The 27,265-nt window shown below is 33.6% G+C and overlaps 2 protein-coding genes across 2 annotated transcripts in view; one reads left to right on the top strand and one right to left on the bottom strand.

Moving 5' to 3' along the window:
- The first annotated feature begins 1,278 nt into the window (after positions 1-1,278).
- LOC118736421 lies at positions 1,279-3,970 on the top strand. Its single transcript, XM_036466515.1, has 3 exons — positions 1,279-1,999; positions 2,069-3,588; positions 3,654-3,970. The coding sequence occupies exons 1-3, from the start codon at positions 1,279-1,281 to the stop codon at positions 3,822-3,824; spliced, it is 2,412 nt and encodes an 803-aa protein (XP_036322408.1). The 3' UTR covers positions 3,825-3,970.
- Positions 3,971-5,034: 1,064 nt separating this feature from the next.
- Positions 5,035-27,265, bottom strand: part of LOC118735822 — a 55,136-nt gene continuing 32,905 nt past the window's right edge. Inside the window, exons 2-6 of the mRNA XM_036465796.1 lie at positions 8,503-8,628; positions 8,226-8,267; positions 8,088-8,155; positions 7,186-7,389; positions 5,035-6,764 (exon numbers count right to left, since the gene is read on the bottom strand). Coding sequence (XP_036321689.1) covers positions 6,612-6,764; positions 7,186-7,389; positions 8,088-8,155; positions 8,226-8,267; positions 8,503-8,628 — 593 coding nt within the window. The 3' untranslated portion in view covers positions 5,035-6,611. The remainder of the gene's footprint in view (positions 6,765-7,185; positions 7,390-8,087; positions 8,156-8,225; positions 8,268-8,502; positions 8,629-27,265) is intronic.

Here is a 27,265-nt window from a genome sequence, read left to right as displayed (position 1 = left end):
CGCCGGCAATAGATGGCAAGATATAAGCTCTGATATATATTGCTCTTTACTCGCTCAAAAGTGTTCCCAGTGAGAGAAATTCTTGCGTACGGGAACGACTTCCTGTAATTTCATACTATTTCTTACTATGTCCTTGTGTACTGGAACAAACTATTTTTCTTGACCGTTTTCTTGAGAGCTGCATACAGGACATTAAACTCGTAAAGTCTTAACAAGTTTACGAGGTTCGTAAATAGAGCGCCGTACAAATTTTGACAGTTATTTGACTAGGCTCGTAAATTTAGGAGCTTTACGAGGTTTACGAGGCTTATACGAGTTTAAGGAAAGACCCCTTTTAAAAATTTTGCGTCACATACAAAAGAAAAAATAATTGTAATAATTAATTCATTCTCCTGATATGAACTATTTAAATACTAAAGCACTGAACCTTTTGGGGCTGTTTTGTGCGTAAGCATAAAAATATCTGATAACATAGTTGAATGTAGTATTTTCTGCGTTCATTGTGTAAACAGACGAAGAAGGCCCTGGGGCTGGATTCTGTAACTGTGAGAAAATTCAGGGTACACCGAGTGCAAAACCCACAGCCAAATACTCATACACACAATTTTGATAGTTAAAAGTCATTCTCAAGCTCGGAACACTTTGACGACAGCAAGCGACAAGCAGCATCTGTCAAATTTTAAATACACACGTTCTTACGGACACAATTATTTTGACGACAGCACGACATCTTGGCTGCAGGACTACAATTGTCGACGTCGCCAAATTAAATCTATTTCTAATTTTGCCGGCGACAATGAGTAGATGTAGTGCTGCAAAATTAAATTGTCGCAAAATTAATCACATATTCTTGATTGTTCATGTTTTTCTTATTTACTTAAATAAAAATACACAATTTGTGAAATAAATATACCAAAATGTCAAACTTTAAAATCAGCTGTTTGCTATGTCGCTGAGGTCTTCAAAATGTTTAAGAAGGTGGCTTCAAGGCGACATTTTACACTTCCGGAATCGCAAAATGACGAGTGCACACGAAAACTAGAATCTAGTCCCCTGCAATTGCTTTTGAAAATTCTTGAGTTAGACCGACTTTTCAAAAAGACTTACACTTTCCGCGTCTAACAGCTACTTTATTAATTAAAATTGACACTCAAATTAACCGCGAAAATATGTAAACAAATCTAATTTTGTGCATCCGTCCATAAACCATTTTAATTCTACAAAGTTATGTATAATTCCGAATGTTTCCAAGTACCAGAATTTGCAAGCACGTCCAAGATGAACTCCACCGACAGTACGTGCGAAGCAATGGAAGTGGATGAGGAGGAAGAGGAAGATAAAGAATTTGATAAGCTGCTGTGGTCCATTGATGATGACACCCTCTTTCAGCCATTTGGTTTAACCAATCACGGCACAGATGCAGGCAAAACAGTGTTTGTGACATGGAATGAAGATTATCTGCTTAATTTTGTTTTCAAGCGTGCACGTCGCACTAAGAAAATCAGCTTGACAAAAGTGCGAATACCAATGCCAGCTGGAGAAGTCATCAACGATATTTTCATATTGGAAATGAATGCTTTACTACTTATGCGAAGCGGGCGCGTATATTATTTTAGTTCGGTTAAGTCCATGCATGAGGTTGACTGGCTAAATGATACTGGAGCGGGTGTGCGTTGCATGGCTGCAGCACCCACGGCAGGATTTAGTTGTATACGTTACATCGCGACGCAGAGTGCGCTTACACTGGAGTTGTATCGAGATGTGCCAGATATAGGACGTAATACGCCAACATTATTGCAGCGCTGTGATATTACATTTGATGATAGAAACTTTTTCAATTGCACCTGGGAGGATGAGCGATATACAATAGTTTCACAACCAGTCTCTGAAGCTAATTTGGATTTCTTGCAACATTTATTGATGGAGGAAGTGGAGTTGCGGGTTGGACAATGGTTGCACATATTTACAGTATCTTGTATTGTATATGCATTGGTTGTAGGTAGTTGGTATGAAGTTTAATAACAAGCAATTAAATAGTTTTTTACTTTTTAAATATTTTCACTTGCAGCTAGTCCAGAAGATAACAGTCCTAGCGGCGAGGACGCTGCTAACTGTGAATACAGTATTCATCAGCTATGCGCATATGCCACTAAGGTAGACTCTATACAATTGGACTGTGAAGAGATGCGCTGTCTGATATTTCTGCAATGTGGGAGCATTGACATCTGGTATTACTCGCACCTCACTTGTGGCTTGCGTCGCATGTCGCATCATACTGGCGCACAGTATATTGATCATGTGTATGTGCCAAATACGCGTTGTTTTTACTTCACCGACGAAGAGCAAGTGGCACAATTGCATTTCTCCTACGATGCCGAGGAGGACTGTTGTCAAGTACAAGAGACATATAAAGCCGTGCCTGGCATGTTGGCTTGCACATGGGTACATACGCAACAACAACTGATTTGCTTAAGCTGCAATAATATATTTTATAAAATGAAATTCGATCCTGCGCCTAAAGCTAAGCAGCCCTTACCGCTCTCCACAAGCACAGCTGCGTTGGTAAGCACGGAATATGAGAACTTGCAAATGCTTTATGAGCTGACGCCCGCCGGTTTATCACGGCTGCTTGCACAAGCCCAGAAAGTAAATGAATTGGTAAATTTGCCTGCGCAAATGCATGCTGCTATCGAGGAAGAGTGTGTCAAACAACAGCTGCTCGGTGTTGCTTCAAATAGGGACCTGTATCGATATCTATCGAAAGCGCGTCTTGTATACAGTATACAATTGCCAACAGCACCTCAGGCTGATGTAATTATGTTGTATGCAAATAACAACTACCAGCTACACCACGACAGCTATGCGGCGTTAATATACTTACAAATTGACAAAAATGATGTGCTGCATAACGGCGAAAGTCTTTGGCATTTACACATAGATGTTGATTACAGCGATAGCCATATGCTGCACATACCCAGCGCTCTTCTAGAACAACAATTATGCATTGTTTTACCCCTAAAGCGTGAGGTGGGAAAATTACTTGCTCAAATCAAACTAAAGCTTTATACTATGGTGTGCTTGGAACAAGATTTTGTAGCTATTACGCTGCCCATTGATTTGGAAATAAATTCCAGTACTTATGCGGAGCTTATCACACGCTTTAAATGCTTTGTAACCATTTGCAATGACTATGATATTTCAAAACTTATTAGAAATTTCCTAAAGCATAGCAGATGCGACATAACAAATACGAAATCCAATGAGTCGCTTCGTTTCGAAGCAGGGGAGAATGAACCAAAATTCGAGGTTGAAGTGCTGTCACATACTTTGCGGCTACCGCCGTCATGTTCCTTTAGTGCCATTGCTGATTGCTTCAAGGTGCCAGTTACGGATGAGCATATGTTTGAGTTGTACTTTATGTCAACAGCGGTCAAAGTTGTATACATAGTAGAAGAAAAGTATATTAAAATAGAAAGCGTGGATGCAGTAGCTTTGTATTATGTAAAAACGCAATTGCTAATATGCATACCAACGCTTCTGCTGCCTTATGATCAAAAAGAGGCAGACAAACGACAGCAGCTGCTGATGGTATGTAAATACTTACTTATGTATGTTTAAAAATGCCAAACAAATTGTAAATTCTCTACTTTCAGCAACTTCAATGCGACTTAGCACGTTGTGGTTCAGCTCTTTTGAATGTGCGCTCATTGGATGCGGATATTGCGGAGGATGAAAGCGACACAATTCCTCATGCCATGCAGCACCAACAACTGGAACAAATTTATAAAACACTGCGACGAGATTTTCATAAATTGTATAGCTGATGAAGATAGTGTCATACGCTTATTGCCCATTAATTTTAGTCTAATTGTAGTACGAATATTATGAAAAACAAATGTCTCAGTTGCTGGCAAAATCATAAATACTGATTGTACCATAAATTATACATATCTATAAATTTGTATGCATTCTTTTAAGCATTAAATTATGTAAAATAGAAAGTACAGTTGTTTCATGTATGACAAACATACGCTGTTTTTGTTTACTTCTACCTAGAAGGGCATCCTAAATAATGCGCTTAAGGAAACTTCCAAGTTGACAGTTGTCTTGCATATATCGTCATCAGAAAAACCAAAGCTGAAGTCCTACATAGCTACATAGGTGTTGTGAGAAAAAAAAGAGACCTAAAAAAAATTTAAAATTCCTCTTTGAAAAATGAAACATACCCTTTTTTGTTTTTTTTTGTGTTTTAATTATGTTTTTGATTTGCTACAACAACACTTTTTGCACTACTAATTTCAAGCTCTTTGCCTTTTATTTTCAATGTAGTATTTTTAAATTTCAACTACTCATCTACTTATTATAGTACACACATATAAATTGTTACATTCGATTTTTATGTTTTTACGCTCTTAAGATACCACATTTTTTGTGATGTAAGCATGCGCTGTTTTAAAAGTATGTAATTGTTTTAGTTAGGTATGCGAAACTCAGCTATGGCCTTGCTACACATTTTTAATTAATTGGTGTTGGTATTTTTTTTTTAAGGTTTTATGAGTTGTGCTTTTATGTACATATGAAAATACATACATATTCACACATGTTATTTAAGCATTTCTTTTTAATACTGCTGCAATTGAGCAAATTATGTTTTTTGTTCTTTCAAATTTATTTATTTCGATATGCATTAGCTTGAAATCTTCATTAGAAATCTTATATCAAAAAATTCTTATAGTCTCTTCCAAAAAGTATCTTTAAATGGGACGGGTTTGCTTTGCTTCTGAAGTAATGAGTTAATTTGATAATACATTAGTATAAGGACTATTAAAGAACATAGCTTTCGTATTTTTTATGATATTGAAATTCTATTTTCGGCAGCTTTTTAACCTTTCAAATGAGTAACATGTTACATTTCAATTTCTGACAGCTTTAAAACAAGTGAAATGTGCCATTAAAGCACTAATTAGTGGAAAGAATTAAAAAATAACTTTAATCGGAGGTGTTAGGAAGACATTAGAAGAGTTTTGCATTTCCTTTTAAAGTAATTTTCCTTCAAAAGCTTTTTTATCTAAGTTAATATTACGTAGACAATTCGAATTTTTTCATGCTTCATAACTTTTCCATGTTTTTTTTTTGTTACTATAACTATTTTTTTCATTTGATAAGCTTAAGCGCTTTATTCTGCAGGTAAATATAACAATAAAGATATCACCTTTAGTTGGCAATAAAAATACATAGTTAAATTTGATTTTAACTTGGTGTAACTTTTCGTAAAAAAGCATTACATAATGATAGAAGGTACATTTGTGATTAGTAAAAAGGCATTTAGTTACTTGATTTAAGAGTTGGTTTATAATATGAAAGACAGATTTCGCTTTTATGCTCTAGTGCTGTGTAAAGTATATTTTTCTTTAGAAAGTCATTCAAAGATGAAAACCTAGGCAAATTTAAAACTAAAACGCAAAAAAGTACACAACGAAAATAAAATAGTAACAATAATATAATAAACATAAATAAATACACCTAATAAGAAAATTAAGTCAAAAAACGTCGCTGTTATACCGAGTTATTATGTATATTACTTTCCAGCTTACTTTAACTTTTACTTTTATGAAGTAAAAAGGAAAGCGAAAAATGGGTTTATACCCATGTCGAAACTTTATACAAATAAAAACGGTTTAAAATCGAATATTCTTATTTTAACTGTTAGCATATCCAGTGATGCAATGTTTAGGAGTCATTCACAACGACTTTTGATAATGATCAACATGAAACTGGAGGGGTATGGGTTCGAAATCCTTATGACGTCAAGCCAATCAATATCACACAGATCATTGACGGTCTAAATCAACGTCGACCCTCAGATAGGAAGCATTCTAGTTGCGATTAACCTTTTGAGAAGATAGCCTAGGCTCGTCGCTTCAAGATCGGATGAAACGGTGGATGACCGTTGTTTAACCTCTTTATGACAAAACTCCCTCCACCGCCGGAGTCTTTCCCAGCTTGGCAGGTTCCGACCCCATGTATATCGCTGTATGTGAACAAAATCTATAACTCACGTAACAGACAGCCTTCGACCCAACTCAAAAATAATTGCTCCCTTTCCATCAAATGATGACATTTTATTAAAAAATTTCTATGGCAATAATAACTTAAAAACGCAAATAAATGACAAAACAAAACGGAAATTAATTTGTAATTATATTAAAATAAAAACGCTCCATATATTTTCCACTTTAAAACCATTAAATATTGAAAATAAAGAAATAAAAGCACCATTAACGAGATAAAAAAAAAAATTAAATAAAAACATTAGACATATAAACTTAGATTGCATAACACAGCTAAGATACATAGGATACAAATATATGTTTAAAAGTATTAACTAAAAAAGATAATAAGATTTTCGCAAAACAAGCCACAATTTATAAGTTTTTAAGTCACTTTAATGAGTAAATAGAGAAAAAATTAATGCTTTTCCAATTCTTCACGAAAAAATTGAAAAACAAAATTTTAGTACACATTGCAAAAGTTATTAAACTAGATACGTGTAATTGGCTAAAAAAAAAAAAATATGTTTGCATATTTTAATTGAAAAAAAACTGACTGTCTTAAGATTTATCAAGTTTCGTATTTACATTCGCAATTACATTCACATCGGCTTCAGCTTTCACAGCTGGACTTTCATGTGGCTCCTTCTTTTTCATAAACCAAAGTGGTGACATACCCAGAATGCAACCTATTGTTATGCCCACAATGCGTCCCTGGAAAGAAAAAACATAAATAATATAGAGAGTGTAAACAAATTGTGAACATATCGCACAACCACTTCAATGGTGGTTGCTAATCATATGGGCAAGCAAGATTTTACTTTATCTGCGGTACACGTTGGCGATAAAAATCGACAGTTTTGCTCAAATTTCCCCTGTTTGACCGTGTAACCGCTCGTTTTCGTCAATCAAACTTGATCGACAATGTGTACCGACCTTTGATTTTTTCAACAAATTACAACAACAATTTTCTGCAGCCTTTGCTGAACGGTAAATAAAAAGTCTGTGAACATTTTTAGCGTATAATTTCTGAAATGACAAAATTGCAGTTGTCTCATCTTTTTAGTGAGTGTGCGATACATGTTTTACTTTTAGTCATTATTCATCGAGATTTATTTATTTTTTTTTGACTTACCAAATTTGCCGAGTGTCGACTGGATTTCATTTCCATTTGAATTGGCGTTAAATCGGGTAAACGGAAGCCCATCATTTCACAACCACGTTCCACATAATATGCTGAACCAATGCCCAAAATATCGCTGACGGTGTTGCCGAGACCAGCGGCAGCCATTGTAGATATGCACATGAAGGCGCCAAAAAGGCTTTCGATTGAGTCGCCCTGAAAATAAGAGAAGATTAATGAAAATACCACACAATTTGAATTTTTTCAGTAGTAAGACGGTAAAATTAGACTAAATAAGGGGGCTCCAAAAAATCAAAACCCCAAAACTTGAAATTATGGTGCTTATCATAACTATATGACACCCACATCTGGACAAGTTTTGGCTATTTATTTTTTATTATTTAACTTGGATTATTTGTTTTATAAAAGGTAGTTCATTCTATAATAAAACTCATCTAAGTGTCCAACTTTGTATAAAAATTATAAAATCGACAAAGTTTTATTGAAATTTAACACTTTTTATTTACATAGAATTTGTATGCAGTTTTAAAGCCAATTCAACTCTATTACAATTGATTTTGACTTTTTTTATTGACTAGAATCGAACGGGTTCTAAAACTGTTTACGTAAAAAATTTCTAAAAACTCTGAATAGAAAGTGTGAGATTTTTATGAAACTTTGTCATTTTTCTTTAATGTTTGTGCAAAGTTTAAAACTTAGTGTGCATGGTTTTTGGTATAGACTAAACTATATGCATTTTTATAAAAAAAAAAAAAAGAATTAAAATTAAATAATAAACAATAAATAGTTTAAACTTGTCAATAATTAAGTGGATGTCCTATAATTATGTTAAGCACTATATTTTTCGCAGAAATTTCGAAAATTCGGTTTAAGATTTAAATTAAAATTTTTACCGCAACTATCATCACAAAGTTGTCCAGAAAGCCAAAAGCGATGAATGGCACAGCATTCACTACGAAGACTGTAAAAATCCATAAAAGTTTCATGAACATTGTGAATTTTTATAAAATTTCAAAGCAACAAGTACTCACTTCGACGCAAATCTGCCATGGTGGGCGGTGGCGCTTTAGCCGCTATAGGGGAAAAGCACATAAAAGAGAATAAAAGTATTCAGTTAAATAGATATTTATTAATTTTTAAATTAAACTGAGTTAGTAGTTTTGTTTTTTTTTTTTTCATAATTAAGTAAAATAAACCTTGATATTAAATATATAATTTTTTTTTTTTTAATAAAAGAACAAATGTTAGTGTTAAGTTTTTTCCGAATTTGTTTCGATTAGTTTTCTGTTTTTTTTCTGTTCAGTTTACCCGCTCTTTGTTTGAGCCATTCCTCGGGGAAGGCACAAAATCGACCTGTGGGATCAACATCGCCAAGGCGTGGCACTTGTGAGGGACGGCCAAAGCGTGTGCGCCATTGTGTTGCTGCCAGTTTGCCTATGTTTGTGCATGAATGCCATAGCGTATGCGTGTTTGTGTAGGTGATGTATTTATTTTGGCGTTTAATAAAAATATTCCATTCATGTGCGCGTTATTGTATTGTCATCGGGATTGTCATCAGCAGCATACGCGTCCGTTTTGTTTTTCATTTTGTGGAGGTTCATGTTGGCGGTGACATTTGAAATAATAACCATTGTGATTGAATTTGTGCGGACAGATAAATGTTCATGCAAAAAAAAAGAAAGAGAGGAGACGAAAATAAAATATAAATATAGGTAAATTTAAAATTAAATATTGAGCTATAGGCATGCACAATAAGCTAGACACGTTAAAAACCGTGAAATGGACGGAGTGTTTAGCATTAGAAATGTATTTTGTAAAATAAATAATCAAATATTCGAATAAGTGTTCGATATATGTATGTAGTTAATGATTGATATGTAATCGACTTATCAATTATCGATATTTTTGTAGGCGTATTTATCGAACACTATAGACACATATACTTTAGAAAATCATGATCGATGCATATAAAGATCGATATTGCTGTCGATATATTTAATGGTGTTATAGATTTTTTTTATGATAACTTTATATGTATATACGTATATTTTTGGGAGTCGCCATTGATATATAATTTGTCGGTATGATGTACATACATATGTGCACATGTATGTCGGCACCAAATAGGGTTATCGATATCGAGTCAATACTATTGCCACGCGCTTCAATTACACTGGATCACAAATTTGTGTTTTTTTTGTTCACGGATTGCCCTTATCCAATTCTAAACAGCGTTACTCATATGTACATTAGAGTGGTCCAAAAACAGTAAAGTCGGAATTTTTGAGCACTAGGATTGTTCTATGCCGAAAAAAATATACCCCTGTTTTCATTAAAAAAAAAAAAACAAATTTGCGATCGAAAAATATTGATCTTGAAGAATTCTACACCATTTATATGAAACGTTGTTTTTTCCCCATATAAAATACATGAAAAACTTTGCACGCTTTGTGCACTCCGTAAATTTTTTTATTTCAAAATAAAAAACGGGTATATTTTGCTTCGGAATCGAACCATTCTAGGCGGCATTAAAATTCCGAAAGTTCGAATTTTTGATTATTATTTATTCAGAAACCTAACAGAGGCCTATCGAAAATAGAGATGCCAGATCAAAGTAATAAAAATCGATTTTTGAATTGAAATAAAAACGACCGATGCAGGAAGAAATCGTCAAAAACCAAATTGATCTCACAAGATTGATTCATATATTTTGTAAAATAATGTATTATACTTAATCTTTACAAAGAAACAAACCACGGCTACCTGACCAAACTTTTATTGTAAGTATTTTTTATAAACAAACATGCATTGTTCATAACGGTTACAATATCTGGATGTATTCAAAAGCTATCAAGTAGCTAGCAATCCATAAATACTTTTGAAAAAAAGTGAGATAATAATAATTCGTAAACAGAATTTATGAAAATGGTTAAGTTTTTTTGAATTTTTAATTTTTTTTTCGACCACAAATGAGAAAATAACTTATGTTTTACTTCAAAATTGACCACTATTGTAACAAGTGTATTATACAAAGGAGCTTGAGTACATATATTTTTTGCACTGCCGAAGTTTTTTTCTTGTTTAAAATTTGTATGAAATTTTCCATAAAGTTTGGAATTTCAATTTTTTAAGTTTAGTTTGTGGTATTAGCCATAATTTTATATAGAGTTTTTCACCTCTTTGCTCTTTCAAGTTGGAGAGGTGGGAGGCGTGAGACCCCATTTTTTTTTTGTACCAGCCTCAAGTTCAAATATCTGTAAAATTTTAAACTCGAATATCGATTCTGCATTTTTTTTTTACGTTTCACGGATAGAATCGGAACTAAAAAATCGACAAAAATCGAATCGGATCGATCTTCGATTTAATCGATTTTAAAACGGCATCTTTAATCGAAAAGTTACTTATTAAGTGACGATTTATGGCGAATTTTGTTTGATTTCATTTGCCACCTTTTGTATTAAGATTATTATGCAATTCTACATATATGGGAACTAGATAGTGACATTCAGTTTGCATTTTTGCTGTAAACCAGTGTTGTGTCAGTTATCTATGGCCTTTACTTTATACGATACTGTAAGTTTACAGCTGTTAACATGCATTAAAATGCCATCTACAGAGTAAAATTTTATCATACAAAAGTAAAGACGAATCATTCAACAAAATAATGCAAATATGCATTTATTTCGAAATTACATCGTAATTTTTGAAATTAAAGTATCATCCAACAAAGCAAAATAAAGCTTCTAAAACGTTATGCAAATCCTTTTGGTCCCGAAAGAGTTGATTTTAATATAGTTAAAAATGTTTGCTATCTGGGTCAGTGTTGCCAGAACTTTTTGGACGAACCGGCTAAATTGGCAAATAAAACCGGCTAAAAACGGCTAAAATGTTTCAACTAAATTTCACATGTTTTATTTAAATAAATCACGAGTACTATTTCTGGGAGAGAAGTTAAAAAATTCGAGCCGGAAAAAATTTTGCCAGCGAGAATTTGCAATTAGGAAAAACATATGATTGTGGCACATGGTTGGATTTTTTGTGAATAAACAACTTCGTTAAATTTAAAAATTTACAAACTAGAGCGATTTTACAATGAAAAATGTAAGTTAATACTTGTTTACTTAATTAATTTAGTTAATTCCAAAGATTTGAAAGGTACTCGGCAAAAAAAAAACTGTTTTCATAATCGGAATGCAATCTCAACCAGAGTCGATATAGTAAACCCGACAAAGAAATTGAAACATATGTTGAAGAAAGTCGGACTGACAAGATATATACACGTAGATCCTGTCTTTTACCCCTCTGAAAGAATTTTAAAAATTCAATACAAATTTCTTTTGTTTGAAATGCAACCATGGACACTAGCTGGCAGAAAATCTTGCCAATTTGCGTTCGTACAGAAAATTGCAAGTTTCTCTTCATGAGAGAAAATTTGGGAGCATTTTTTCTTACTATCTGATATTTTGAGTGATAATTCTCGCTGGATTTTCGACGAACAAACCTATTGTCTTCCCTACGAGGCCTTTGGGAGTGGGCAAAAATGATGTTTTTTAATTTAGGCAGAGTTGAATATGCGCTCTCTGGGAAGACAATATCTACATGTAATATTTATTCTGTTTGTTGGCACTAAATCCAAACACAAACGCATCTTAAGTGTCTTAACAGTGAAACAATTTCTTATTTTCTAAGTTTGCGAATAAAACTTCACACTTGAAATTAAGACATTTATAGCAAACATTTTATGAAGAAAAACCCTTCTTCATTTAAAATAAAAATAAGCGAAATCGGCACAATTTCATACAACCCTGCCTAACATGAAAATTTTCTCCACGATAAGGCTAGTAGCCATTTCTAACAGATTTTGGGTCGCTTAGTCAAAAATAGAAACATATATACATATTTGAAATTTAAGAAAACAAGGCAAATAGCAAAATCGGCTAAAACCGGCTAATTTTTTTCTGCAAAACGGTTAACAAATCGGCTGCCGGCTAAATCGAAATTTCTCCGGCTGTTTGCTATCGCAATCGGCTAAATCTCAAATCAAATGGCAACACTGATCTGGGTTATATTCACTCCATATTTATATAACGAACATATTTGCGCTTATGTGCTTACATACATACATACATATGTTCCCCTAAGTACGAGTATAACAGTGAAGTAATGAGCCAGCAAGAGTTTTGCATTTCATTACACATAAGTGTTTATATGAATTTTTGATGACACAACCAGGCAAGTGAAATGTAAGGGGTAAAAACGGTTAGCAGTTGCAGCACAAAATAGCAATCACTGCACATACTTATCAGCAGCAATAGTCACTTTTGCTGAAACAATGCCAAAATGAGTGCATATGTGTGTAGTATGTATAACTCTATAAAGCAGATAAAAGCCAGTTCCAAGTTCTTTTTATGGTAAATAACACACTACTGTGCATACAAAGCCGCTTATTATGTTAAATGTTGCGTATACGCCATGATGTCTGCATCCATGGCTGCTTATATGGAGGTTTTTACTATTGTTGCTAAGTATCGAGTACTTTTGAGGATCGAGTTCTTTGGTATCGATACTTTTAAGGATCGGGTATTTTTCAGAGTACTGAGTACTTTTTTCTAAATATACACATGTTGGTAACATTTCAAAACTTAGTGTAAAAATCTCACAAACTGGCAGTATTTTATTCAAATTAATATATGAATCCCAAATTACGTCAAATGGATGGCTAACTGTACTGGGTACAAGTATTGTAACTGAAAATTATTGAAATTGCAAATTGAGGACAATCATTTCTGAATACCGTTAAATTTAAATAAAACTCAGTACTTTTTAAGTCTATTCGACACTTAATACTGAGTACTTTGAATCGATCCTGAGTACACGTACCAAAGCGATTATTGGAATATAGTATTTTTGAGTACTGAGTACTTTCGAGTTCTTTTAAGTTCTGAGTACTTTGGAGTTCCTTTTTTGAGTACTGAGTACATTCGAGTTCTTTGTGAGTACTGAGTTCTTTGGAGTACTCAGTATCGATACTTTTAAAAATCGGGTGCTGTCGATCCTTTTGAGAATCGAGTTCTGGGTACTTTTGGTATTGATACTGCCCAACACTAGATTTTGCGCTCCATTTTTCATTTCGTTTTAACTCGAAGGTGCAATGCAACCAAACAGTCTCAAATGTAAGCCTTTAAAACTCTTTAATTACTATTTAATATGGCTTTGACTTGAGGTGATATAAAATGAAATTTCTTATTAATTTGAACTAGTGAATCCGCACGGCGGTAAAATGCCCAAGATAAAATTTTAAAAACCAACAAACGATTCGAGTGTCATATTTCTTCTAAATTCGTGCAGCCGTTTCGCATAGCCGGTTTTTAATATTATCAAATTTTAAATTACCCTGTACCGATAAAAAGTTTATAATTTCAAAAAAGGCAAGGTCTTTATTTTTCAGGTTATACATTTTATTTTCGAGTAAACTTCTACAATGTTTAATTTGAGTTCCAAGCGAATCTGGTTTAAATTCACTCGGAAGTGAATTGCAAAACCTACCTGAAAGCCTTTCCAGACCCTTTTCGATTGATATCCATCCTTTATATATTCAGTTAACTTAAAATTAAATTAACAACAATTAAATAATTTGAATGCAGCTTATAGAATACGTGGCAACCCTCCTAAATATATTTCAGAAATAAAGCCTTTTCAACAACATTACGATTGACACCCATACTTTAATACACGGTGGGCAGGAAGCAAAGATAGGTTGCATAAAAATGTCGACAAAAACTGAAAGCAGGGTTGAATTTGTTGATATTTTAAGGTTAAGAATCCCTTTGAATTGAAATCCTAGCTGCTCCTGTTTTAAAGATATCCACATTTTACATAGTTATGATAGGACCGACTTTTGCGAAAGAGAAAAACATCCTTGTGCATTAAATATTCAACAATGTATGTGTGAGTAAATGTGTGTATATATATTATGTGAAAATATAAGTTTATGTAAGTTTTTAGCCGGTTTCAATCGTTTCCAAGGCGCACCACGTAGAGGCAACTTACTTTGCACCTCTTTGTTCTTTTTTTGGTTTTATTTTTTTATATGCTTTTTTCTTGCTTTATTTTTTTATATTTGTTTTTTGTTTCCTTTTATTTTTTTGTTGGCTTACCATATAATGTAGTCACACATTTTAGTATTTAAATATTTTATTATTTAGTTAAGTTTTTATATATCGCTACCTTAATATAGAAAGGCCCTATCTGACATCGTCGCTGATATACAAAAAGCCGTAACTAACTAAAAATCGAAAATTTACGTTTTAATTGATTATGATGCATTTGATCGCATTATGTGGCCCCACATCGTTTTATGCAATAAAAGATTTTAGTTAGTTACGGCTTTGTGCATTTCAGCGACGATGTGAGATAGGGCTTTTCTATATTAAGGCAACGATATGCTGGAATGAAAATGTCATTACAGTTTTCTTCAGGCGACTCACAAATTTGGTTTATCAATCATATTTATTTTGAATCTATCCCAGAATTTAATGAATTCCCTATGAACTGACTTCCCGGCCTGCTCGGACCATAATCCTAAACCATCGTTATTCAAGAATGAAATAGATTGCTTTAAATGTTTAAGGATAAAATGGATTTTGACAGTTTGAGAAATTCCAGTACTTTTCAAAGCTGTGCGGAGTTCGTTAAGATTTTTATCAAAATTACTAAGATCCGCTTGTTTTGCGGAAAACCATGTATTCACGATTTTGCTCATGGCTATGAACGAGGCAATATATTTGGTATTGTTTTTACGGAGAGTTTCTTCCATACAAACTATGTTCGACATTTTTTTGTATGTGGAAGACACTGTCAGCAAAAAATAAGTAATTGCAAAAAATCAACGAAATTTTCTGGTAACTTCAGACTTGCACTTTACTAATTGGCTCAAAAGCTACATTTTAAACATTTTTCTAAAAGATCTGATTTGAAATTGTGATCAGATGAAAGTGTCTCCGGGCCAATAATTTTGTACGGCATCTTCGTGCACTCAGCTACAGCCAGACATGTAAATGTGCATTCAAATGTTCAGTTTGATTCAACACCACGTGTGCGTGGTATGAAAGTATTGTTTTTAAATACGAACATTTTAAAACGATAATCAAATAAAACATATTCATGTTTACTATGCGTTATTTCCCCCAGTAAATTCATAAAATTTTTCTTAATATTACAACGCGTTTTTTCTCTCAGCGTAGTCATTTTTAAGCAAAATTTGTGCAATCAAATCGAAAACCGGGACACTTAAATGAAACCCGTCCTAAGTTAGAGCATTTTTATTTCTTGCACAAGCGCAGTGCGACTTGCCTGCGCTACTTGCTTATAGCAACAAACCTTTAATAAAAAATTACTACCGTATTATATAGCATACAATATTGTATACATACATACATATATTGCGATATTGAAAGTGCTTGTAATGAGAAAGTTATTTGGTAAAAGGTAATTGTGGTGTTTTATCTAAGTTGTATACCGGTAGCGCCCAATAAATCTCGATCAATTATTCTTTCGGTAGGAAAAAATGAAAATGTTTCACATTTATTTGATCCGTTTTAGTGAGTTAAAAAAGAGGAACAGATTTGTATGAGATTTCTTTTCGTATAAATATGCTCTAATTATCGAGAAGTACGCCTTCCTCTTTTGCAAATATATCCTATCAGAAGTATATAAAATGGGGATATCTTTAAAACAGGAGCAGCTAGGATTTCAATTTAAGCGGATTCTTAACCTCACGATATCAACAAATACAACCCTGCTTTCAGATTTTGTCGACATTTTTATGCAACCTATCTTCGCTTCCTGCCCACCGTGAATAATTCATTTGACTTTTTAAATAATCTGAGTATTTGAACAGGTGGCAACCTTCTTAAAATATCCAAAAAATATTTCTAGTGTTCAAACTAAAGACTTCTTAACAAATTTTAAAACACATATTTGAATTAGGTAATTGCCCTAATTTAAGTGAGTTGGATGTTTTAAACAGGTGGCAACTTTTCAAAATCATTTCGATGATATCCATCTTTTAATAATTCATCCAACTTCATAAATAATTTGAATGCCACTTTATAAACACATGCAACCTTCTTCAAACATTCTAAATGTTCAAAATCAAGTTGTTTAACACCCTTTCGCTTCATCATATAAACTTGCTTAAAAGTTAATTAAATTTGACTTTTTAAATAGGTGGCACCTCTCTTCAAAAGCAGTTTCGCGCTAAGATATTTTTCCTCTAACATTGCGATTCATATTTTAATTAACTAATGAATTAAGTTGAATTTTATTTTTTAAACATGTGGCAACCCCGCTAAATATAGTTCAGAAAAAAAAGGATTTTTCAAACCCATTCGATTGATACCCATATTTTAATAATTCATTTGGTGATTTGAATAAATTTTTAGACAGGTGGCAACACTCTTCCAACCCCTCAAAAATATTCTTAATGTTTAAACTAAAGACTTCTTAACACTCTTTCGTTTGACATCGAAATTTTGACATTTCATATAACTTTTGGATAAGTTAATTAAATTCGACATTTCAAGCAGGTGGCAACCCACTCAAAATATTTTCAAACTGATCCTTTCTGAAACCCCCTTTCATTTGGCACCCATATGTTGGAACATTTGTTTCCTATTTAACTTCCTTAATACAAATTTAATTTGATTTTTTAAACAGGTGGCAACCCTCCTAAAGTTATGCTAAGAAAGAAAGATTTTCAAAACAATTTCCACAACAATTTATTGCATATCAGCATTCCAAGCCTTTTAATTTGCAACCTCATTTAGGAAAATCTAACGAACGGCGCTGTTATTATGGCATTGCTTATTAAATAATTTGAATACAGTTGTTCTCGAGGTCGCAACTCTGTTCGAGAAAATAAAACCAGTTTGCACATCTACAGGCCAAGCGCTTTAATTTGACACCTCATTTTTGAAAAGCGATTGGACGGTGCAGATCTTTTATGCGGAAGAAAAAATGCCTTTGCGTATTATATATCGTCACTAGAGACGAATAAAGGCGCGCTAGTGTTTCGACGGCGAAAAAATACGCATACAAAAAAATTTTACGAAAAAAGGCGCTTAATAAAAACTTCGGCGAAGAAAGACGCGTAACCTAGTTGACGGCGAAGAAAGATGCGTAATCATAGATTTATACTTGGCCAAGGACTGTCACTTCAGCATTATTCGCCAAAAACTCTTTACGGAATGTACTTACTATTACAACCGTAAACATAGTTGACCGCGAAAATAAGTTTACGTGTCCTACTTCGCCCTCAAATATTTTAACGCGTCTTTCTTCGCCGTTAACTATGTTAAGAGTCTTTCTTCGCTGAAGTTTTTTTTTATGCGCCTTTTTTCGCGGTCAACTTTTGAGCTCACGCCTTTATTCGTGTCTAGTGACGATATATATGTAGATGCCAAGCGTTATAACCTTGTATGTGACGTACGCCTATTTAAATAATTACATGTATGTATACATAAATACTTACATATGTTTGTATGCACATTACACTGCGTCTTATTTTGCAGCTTTGTCCTACAAAGCAAGACTCCCCCCAGAAAGGTGCATTTGGTCATAAAAACGTGAGCTGCAAAAAAATTTTCAAAATCGTATAATGGAAAGACGTGCCTCAGAGGCCCTGAAGTTCAGCAAATTCATGGAATTTTTCACAAAGTGGTCAAAACTGAAAATGAAATTTAGGGGCAAGACTGTAGATCCATGATCTACGTATCAAAAAGAAGTCAACTGCATCAAAAGTTCACTACTAAAATTTTTTCCATACAACTAAGGCGCAGTCTAATGTACGTAAATAAATAACTAAGGCGACAGTTGCTGTAATAAATTGCTGTTGGCAGCTTGGAATAATATATGAGCGGATAAGTTACACAATTAATTAATAATATCATACATACTAAAGCTGCAAGTGTCAGGCAAAATATTGTACCGGAAGCAAATGGAAGGTCACAAAAAAAGAAGGTAGAAATGATGGAGCTTGAAAAAAATGAAGCAAGTATTTATTTACGAAATGTTTTAAGAGCGTTAAGTGCGATGATCTTTCAGAGGTCAACTCAATGAAATATACTAAAAATATCTAACCGAATTTCTGCTGATCCCAAATTTAACGCTACAACAAATTTAATTAAATATTTGTGTGTCCTACGCACTACTCTAATACTCTATGTATTACATCACTAGCACTTTGCCACTTTGGCTATCACTAGTTCGATGTGCATTAACCACGCGCCACAATGACATTTACAATAATGCGTGACTATCATGACTTTGCCCCGCTGCTTAGCATTTTACATCGTGAGTGTGCAAAGTGAATATTTCGGTTGAAAGTGCGCCACGTAAACGGAGTCAAAAGGACAATTCATAATTTACAGCCACTAGCTGCTAATTGCACATGAAAGTGTGCTATTAAAAGCGATTTGCGCTCTGTGCTATGGAGGTGGCGGCATTAAATGCGAGGCGCTACAGTGTTTACTGTATGCCACAATGGCGTGCGCTGAGAAAATGCCGCCAAATGGCATAGACACGCAAAGTAAGCGCACATGTAATTAACTGGCAGTGTGGTGTTGCACTGAAATATGGTGCACATATGACAAGTAGAGGCTTAGGGTGCAGCCACCTTAAAAAGTTGCAAAGAAATATACATATGTGACTAGATAGGGATGCGAGTACAGGTATGAATTATGTATGAAAATAATAAGGCAGAAAATATTTAGGATTAATTCTTACATTAAGGTGCAACGTTTTGTAAGACAAAATTTTGTTCAATAAAAAAATGTTTCCTTAAGGCTTAAACAAATTGATTGCGGCTATTTACTGCTACCACTTTTTAAATTATAAGAAAATCGAGCAGAGGATGGGAGGCGTGTTACGCTGGATATAGGCAAAACCATTTTATTTATGCATTTTATGTGACAACTCAAGTTTTTTTTTTCCAAAAAGGTGGTGTGCTACTCCGGTTCCCTTGCGCCTATATGTGTCTATATGTATGTATATATAAGCGCAGTTGACCCAGCAAAACTGTGTTGAGATCGTGATATGCATACACCGTATGCACATTAGGGTAGTCCAGAAACAAGTAAAGTCGGAAATTTAAGGCTCTCACCCCCTAGGATTGTTCTATATCGAAAAAAAGTATACCTTTTTTTTTATTTTGAAATCAAAAAATATTTAGAGTTCGCTTAATGTGCTCAAAGTTTTCTATATATTTTATATGGGGGAAAAAAACACTTTTCTTAGAAATGGTATAGCATTCTCGAAAGTATTTTTCGATCGGTAAATGTTTATTTAACCATTTTTTAATACTAACGAATTTTTATTGGTCCCCCATTGCATTTCTCGTGTTTTTTGGGGGTTTTTGGCGGAACTATAAATTATAGTTACTATGAAAAAATGGTTTAAAAAAAGAACAATTGGGTATTATTATTGGTAGCGAAAGAGAGTTTTCCGATCGAAAAATATTGATTTTTAAGAATACATGGAAAACTTTGAGCGACCTCTAAATATTTTTTGATTTCCAAAATAAAAATAGGGGTGTATTTTTTTGGTGCAGAACAATCATAGGTGGTGAAAGCATAAAAACTCCGACTTTACTTCCCCCCCACATGCATTTTTGGACCTCCCTAATGTACATACATATTTCGGTACATAACCGCGTTTTCGCATATTTTATCCCTTAAGTGCATATATACTGCTCTTCAACTCAGACATGTTTCAGTGCACTTGCACTTTATGCTAGGCGAATTAAAGTTAGGGGAACTTTTTAATTTTTTGAAAATAGCACGTGCTTTCAAAGCGATAGCAGTTGATAATAAAATAATTTCGCGATAAAAGTTTTATTAACAAAGATATTGACGAATAAATCTATCTACAAAATCTATCTATTTATAAACTCTATAATAAAATTATCGATAACGATAGATATAGATAAAAAATATTGAGTATCTAATATATCGATAATTGCATTCATAACGATTTACATATGTATGTATGTCGATAATTCCGATAAATATAGGGAAAAATACGTTGATAAATTTATCAAAAAACCTGCGATAAAATTATCGTAAACTATTGATCCATAACGATTTATATACATAAATAACTTAAATCGATAATTATCGATATAAGTCCCACACCCGCACAAAATCAATATAGCAATGACGATGCCGATAAATCTATTTACAAAATCTATAATGAAATTATCGACATTGGTGAGCCTATTTATAACTTTATCGATAACAATAGATACAGGCATACATATTAATATCGATAAATATACCGATAATAATATCTACTTACATACATATAGTTATATCGGTAATGGTATTCATAACAAATATGAGTGATCGGAAGTGATCGGTATTCAATGTCATTTATATGTATATACATAATTCAATTTGGGCTTCTTTTAAATTTCCGAAGGTAAATGAGCTTAAAATTCCAGTTCAATCAACTTGAAGTGAAAGAAATTTTTGCCAAATCACTTTGGAGCATAAAAGTCCAAAAAACTTCAAAAACGCATGTAAAGGAGCGTAAGCGCTAAGCTAGGAAGCGTTGTTTATGCAAAGTGTTAGGACGAATAACAGAAAAGCAAGAAACTCAGAATAAGTAAGCAAAGTTTTTGCGACCAAAAGAAAATGTAAAGCTTGGGACGAGATAGAGCTTCACGCACTGCCAAGAATTCAATTACAGCAAAGCGAATAATAAATGAGAAAAGAAGGATACAGATTGTATTATGCAATATTAGGAGGTAGGAAATGATGTTAGTGAAATAAATATACATATGTATGTAGAAACGCGATAATGAAAGTTGGCTGTTATGTGTTGTATAGCGGTAATTAAATTTACATTGACAAACAATTGCTATAATTTATGTTATAATGTATCTCTATATACATACTAGCATTTTATTGTATTAAAACATACCAAAATACGACGCATCTATGTATATATACATACATATATGTATGTATGTAAATGGGCATATGTAATAAACAATTTAAAAGCACACACTTGTATGTATAAACGCACCGTGAAACGAACTGCCAAACACATACATACTAAAGCAAACATATAAACTCACGCGTAATTATATGCATATAAATAAATTACATTTTGTAGCACACTTAATGCAAACACACCACTGCGTATACGTAACATAATTTCGCACAGCCTATCTATAGTTAATTGTTGTTTGTGTTTACGTGACGCTTCGCGAATTATTTGGTAATTTGAATTAGGACTGATTGTGACAACGTGCTCAAGCTTACAACAACAACAAGTAAGAATGTGATGTGTTGGCTTCACACCAGTGCTGTTTCCTGATTTGGCAAACAACCGCAGCTGTGCTGATGTTAGCCACAAAGAACAAACAACCAAATAGGCAATTACAGCAAAGTGAAAAGGAAAACAATTTTCAAGTGAGCATAGAAAACATTGATGGTGGCATTTGCACTTCTCCCAACCAGCTAACAGAAATGCATTATCATTAAACTTGACTTTGAAATCAGGCATTAGTGTTAGTTAGGAAAATTCATAAAGTCGCGGATGATTTCTGACATAAAATATCAGAGTAAAATGTTGTCTAGATATTGACATATGAACGCTCATTAAGCTTTAACAGCTGTGATTATGTATGTACGTTATGGTTATCCAAAAATATACAGATAAATAAACTTTTTTGGAAAAAATTCTAAAAAAATCTCATTAAAAAAGTTGAAAGTTTGCACGAAAATTCATTGAAGTTTCCTCAGTTTTGCTCAAAGCTTAGAAATAATATTTTTATGATTTTTGTTGTAGAATGAACCAAATCTTTATAAGAAATTAGGGGGAAAAATGAGAATAAAAATTGTTGCATATCTATATTATAAAAAATTTTCTGTGCTATTATTTTTTTTCCGGCAGTGTATCTCTAGATACTTATAACTTTGTAGAAGGAATAACTTTCTGGTCCTCCGGCCTAGCTTTTGTTGTTCGAGCACGATTACGTATAACATCAAACAAACATCTCTATCCATCTCTCTGTCTCTCTCTCTCTCTCTCATACCTTAACTTATTAAACCCAAAATTTTCTGAATTGAATTTTCGTACCTCAATGTTTCCCCCTTAAGGATTCACTCCTGCTTTTGCTTTTCTTTATAGCTTCAATAAAACTTCTGTGTTCATAACTATTCCATCGAGAGTGGAGGATTTTCATGATTTTGTTTTGCGGTTATTAGGAATTTTTTTTTTAGCAATTTCGCACGTAAAATATTTCATTCAACGAAAGCAAGAAAGTATTGGAGCCGCAAGGGAGTATGCATGCTTAATAACTTTTACTACAAGATGTTCGCACGACACAGCATTTGCACATACTAAGACACCTAAGATATATAGAAGTACTTACGCATAAGTAAATTTGTTGTATATATATATACGAGCTCTTCGTAGGTGTCAATTAAATAACCTTCTAATAGTAAACTAGAGAGCTCTACAAAGTTTCTATAGCAAATATGCATATAATAAATTGTAGTTATGTAAGTAAGCTTTGTCTTGTTTACTGAATACAAGCACTTACTTGTTTTTTGTCCGTTGAGCACATTTTTAGTAGGGTTAATAACTATCAAGCTAGGAGTTGAGTAAATAGTTGCGCTATAAAATGTTCTTTTGCATTTATTTGTTTATTTCTGAGTTCGGTGAAATTTGTCAACATAGATTGTTATCACACAGCAGGAGCTAATGAATAGCGAAAGTGTTTGCGCTCCATAGGTAAATTAAGCAAATTTGCATAAAACACAGCCAGACTGGTCCAATGGGCCGTCGAGTATGCAACTGTAGTATGCTCAATGTTTTGGTTGGAGCTATTTAATGAAGCAATGTAAAAACTTTGCCTAGAAGTATACAACATTTCGGCTTCTGAATTGGTTTCATTCGCGCGCACGGTATATACTTAAGTATGCACACTTCTTAAACGGGTTATGCCATAGTTTTTTGTTTTTTGTTAATACACAAGACTCAAATTCTCGAGCCAAATGGTCTAAATTTCTCTTTTTATCTCAAGCTATTTAACGGCCAAGTAGGGATGGAACTATACCATGCGGATATCGATACTTTTACTTGGAAATATCGCTTCTAAAGTATCGATACCTACTCATATCGATACTTTTGGCTATGAAAGTATTCCGTATCAACTAAATAAGTTAAATTTAATTTTTGTAAGTCATAAGTTAACTATTATCTGGTTTGATCGAGAATGAGTTCGGCTCAGTAAAAAAATTCCAAATAACCACACTGTATAGATAACTGTCAAAATGCATAAATCTGTACAAATGTACAAACTATGTGATCCCTGTTTAAGAAGTTTTCTTTTTGTAATCAACTCTCTGGGGCCGCTTTACTCGATGCTGTGCTCGTCGCTTTGCTCGTCGCTTTGCTCGTCGCTCCACTATGCGCTTAGCTTAATAGAGTTACGCAGTGAGTTTAACATCGCGTGGAAACGTCTGTACTGAGCATTCATACAGTCTACTCTTCCTCTCGAACAGTTGCACCTTGTATTTGTCGACTTTGGTGAAGCAATTGGAGCGTATATTGCTTGCATTATATCGACTTTGTCGCATTCTCGCGGTTTTTTCTGGCAATTAAGCAGCTATGAAGAACAAGGCGCTTAGGTATAACAGTGGAGGAAAAATTGCCAAAGCCAAATTTGTCTTGGTATCGGGTTTCGATACGAGTATCAGTCGCAAAAAAAGGGTTATTGACGAAAAAAAAGGTCAGATTATATAATTTTTGCTTTTCTTTACCAATAAAAGAATAAATCTCTCTCTCATAATTTTGGAAAACGGTCAAAAAATCTAAATTTTCAAAAAGTCGGGTCGAAGGGTTTTGGCGCTTAAAAAGGGTCAAATTGCCCCTTTAGTCGTACAACGGCAACACTGACGAGTATTTATTTTTCGATACCTACTCAGTACTTGCTTCAAAAATATCGATACCAAAATTACTTGTTATCGAACGAAAAGTATCGAGTATGTATTTGTATTTATTCGTATCGTTTCATCACTACGACATATTTTGACACAACTATATCTCCTTTATCCATATTTTTGCTCAAAATACTATACAAAAATAATTGTTGTCTTAAATTTTTGTATGAAAAAATATTAAAAGATAAATAATCTTTTAAAAATGCATATTTTTTGTGAAAAAAATACAATAACTTTGAAAAATATGCAAAATCGTAGTTCTATGTACAAGTACTAGATACCTTGCCGATACTGAGAACGTATAGATACCTTGTTTGATACAAGTATAAGTACTGATTTGAGTAATACCTTGATGGCATCGATTTATCCCTACATAGTATGTATATAGATGATTGAAAACCTACTCTGAATTAAAATAACCTATATGTATGTCGATTTTAGTTCGGCTTAACAATGTGTTTTCGCTTATTTGGCAATAAATGCCATTGAATTTGACATACTGAAAATCAGCATTTACTGAAATGTAGAGCTATGCCTACTTTCGAGCACATTTTCAAATATGAAAAATGTGGAATTAGCAACTTCTAATAGAATAATGCAAACGAAAAGCTAGAAAAATTAAAATTCAATTTAAATTCAAGTCCGAGCTTTTCAGTGCAGACCACCTGTGGCTTTCGAATTCATAGCAGCAAATATTTATTTTCTTCACACCGCAAAAATAAATGGCATGAAGTATGATGGCAAAGGAGTATTTTAAAATTTCATAGGTGGCAAATAGAAAGCCATTTTTAAAGTCATTTCACAGCTGTTTAGCAAATACCATAGATTCAAATTAAGATTTTGGTAAATAGCGCTGTGTCAACAACCAAAATACAGTTAATTTATGCACTCCATCCAGTATTTGCTAAATCGTCAGATGCTTTGCTTAAAGCTCCCAATTGCATTCGACCATATGCCGCAAAGCAAACACCACAGCTCTGATGCGCAATGCAAATAGTGCGTTTTATAGCCGCAGCCAAATGTTTATGCTAATTCAAATGATCGCTACTTCATGGTTAGTTGCACTCAAAATAACCGGAGGGTTTAGTTAGAATAACATTTTCAAATTTCCCTAAGGCATAATCTCTACAGTGTTGGCTTAGAGTCCCGTTACACGCTATGTGTATTTGTATAGTTATTGTTACTATGCTGATAAGTTTTAATATATGGTACATACGATTAATTACAAAAAAGTAGCGTTTACATATGCAAATACATATCGCGTAAGAGACCTGTTAGCGGTTTGGAATGTTTAAATTTTTAAATATACATACGTACATACATAGGCGCCTGGATGTGTGCCTTACTACATGCTGCATAGGCCAGTACTTTGGAAATTTGAATGCTTAAAGATTATTAGTTTTAAGAACGAAATGAACGAAATCGGTGGACCGTCATGGCGTATGAGTAACACACATCTCTATGCAATTGATTTATTTTAAAAACTCAACTCATTCCCAGCGCCATCTACCCGGGAAAGAAGTACACTTTATATTGCTCCTGCTGTCCAATTTTCAAGTAAGGCAATAATATTCGAAAACTCGGAATAAAAAAAATTTTTCGAAGTCATGGTCATAAGACCGTTGTGAAAAGAGTGATGTATTGACACTTTAGTCAGAGGCTGATTCTTGAATCAGAAACTACTATTACTTTTTGTAAAATTGCAGATATATATAGGTTATTAAATATACATATAAGCCCTCGACATGAAGATACATTCAACAGGTAAAATTTATATTTTTAAGCCCTGCAGTATGCCCTATATTATAACAGTTGCCTGATTTCTGTTACAAAGTTTAATATAAAGAGAACAAGGTACTTCTACATTAGACCATTTTTGATAATTGATAATTGATTTTGATTTCCATAAAACGTTGTGATTATTGTTGAGCAGGTTAGAGAGATGTTAAAAATAAATTTGCGGGTCTCGGGGGGGGGGGTTATGGAATCACCGCCATCTTGGAAAGATTATAATTTTTTTTTTGAAAAACCTCATGAATACTTTTTTGTTGGATGAAAAAATCTACATTTTTTATTTACGACTTTTTTCTAGGGCATTAATAAAAAATTAAATACACATTTTTTTTAATTTTTGATAGTGGATTGTCTTAAAATCGTTAATTAATGGAAATAATACTCTTATATTCGCAAATCTTAAAAATAAGGCAAGATACAAGATTCAAGTAGTTTTAAACATTACGGTTGCATTTCGTTACTTTATCGAGTGCTCTTTTGTAACTCGGTTGCAAAAGAATGCACCTTTTAGTTCACACTATGTATACTTAGATGTGCATACATAAATAATATAACAGTGGGGAACCTGGTTCCACTGCTTATTGGAGTAACTGTTTTAGTCTTCGGCTCGTACGTGCATTGAAAACACTGGAAGTGTGCCTTCCATCTATCATGTTGGATAGACCTTGTTATGCTGAACCTAGTGCTGCAGCCTACCATTATACGGGCGCTTGCGAAGTTGTTACTTGACAGCGCTCGTAATGCGATAAAAGGGCATATGGTAGAGGTCTTTGGACGTCATGTCCTTGTCTTCGGTCGGGGCGTGGGCATGAATAAACGAGATGTTGAAGAATTTCTTTTTGATGCGAATTATGATGAGAAACTCTTCACCAGAGTGAACGACAGTACTCGGCAACGGAGTGTCTCTCACACCACAAATCCGACGTGCGCCTCTTTGCATGATTGCATATCTTAGATAGTAGTGATGTCAGCCTTAGTCTTTTCGAGAACATCAACAAGACCCTACGATTATTGCAGAGTAGTCAGCTTCTAAGCTTCATGGCGACCATAAGCTAAGATAGCCGATCATGTTTTGACCCAAAAAGTTTTAGAGATATAAAATACTATAGTATTTTTTTTTAATTAAATTTATTTTAATTTAAAAGTGTAGGCCTTCGTAAACAATGATGTTTTATAAACCAATATATGTAATCAAAGTTACGGTTAAAAACTGCGGAGCACTCTTATGGCTTGTAAGCGTCGAAAAAGTTTGTATAATATTCTGC

Source organism: Rhagoletis pomonella, unplaced genomic scaffold (assembly GCF_013731165.1).
Source record: "Rhagoletis pomonella isolate Grant_MI unplaced genomic scaffold, Rhpom_1.0 Rhpom_scaffold_00003, whole genome shotgun sequence".
In the NCBI taxonomy this organism is placed as follows: Eukaryota; Metazoa; Arthropoda; class Insecta; order Diptera; family Tephritidae; genus Rhagoletis; species Rhagoletis pomonella.
Note: the sequence above shows the minus strand (reverse complement) of the source record. Positions and strands in the feature narration are given on the sequence as shown.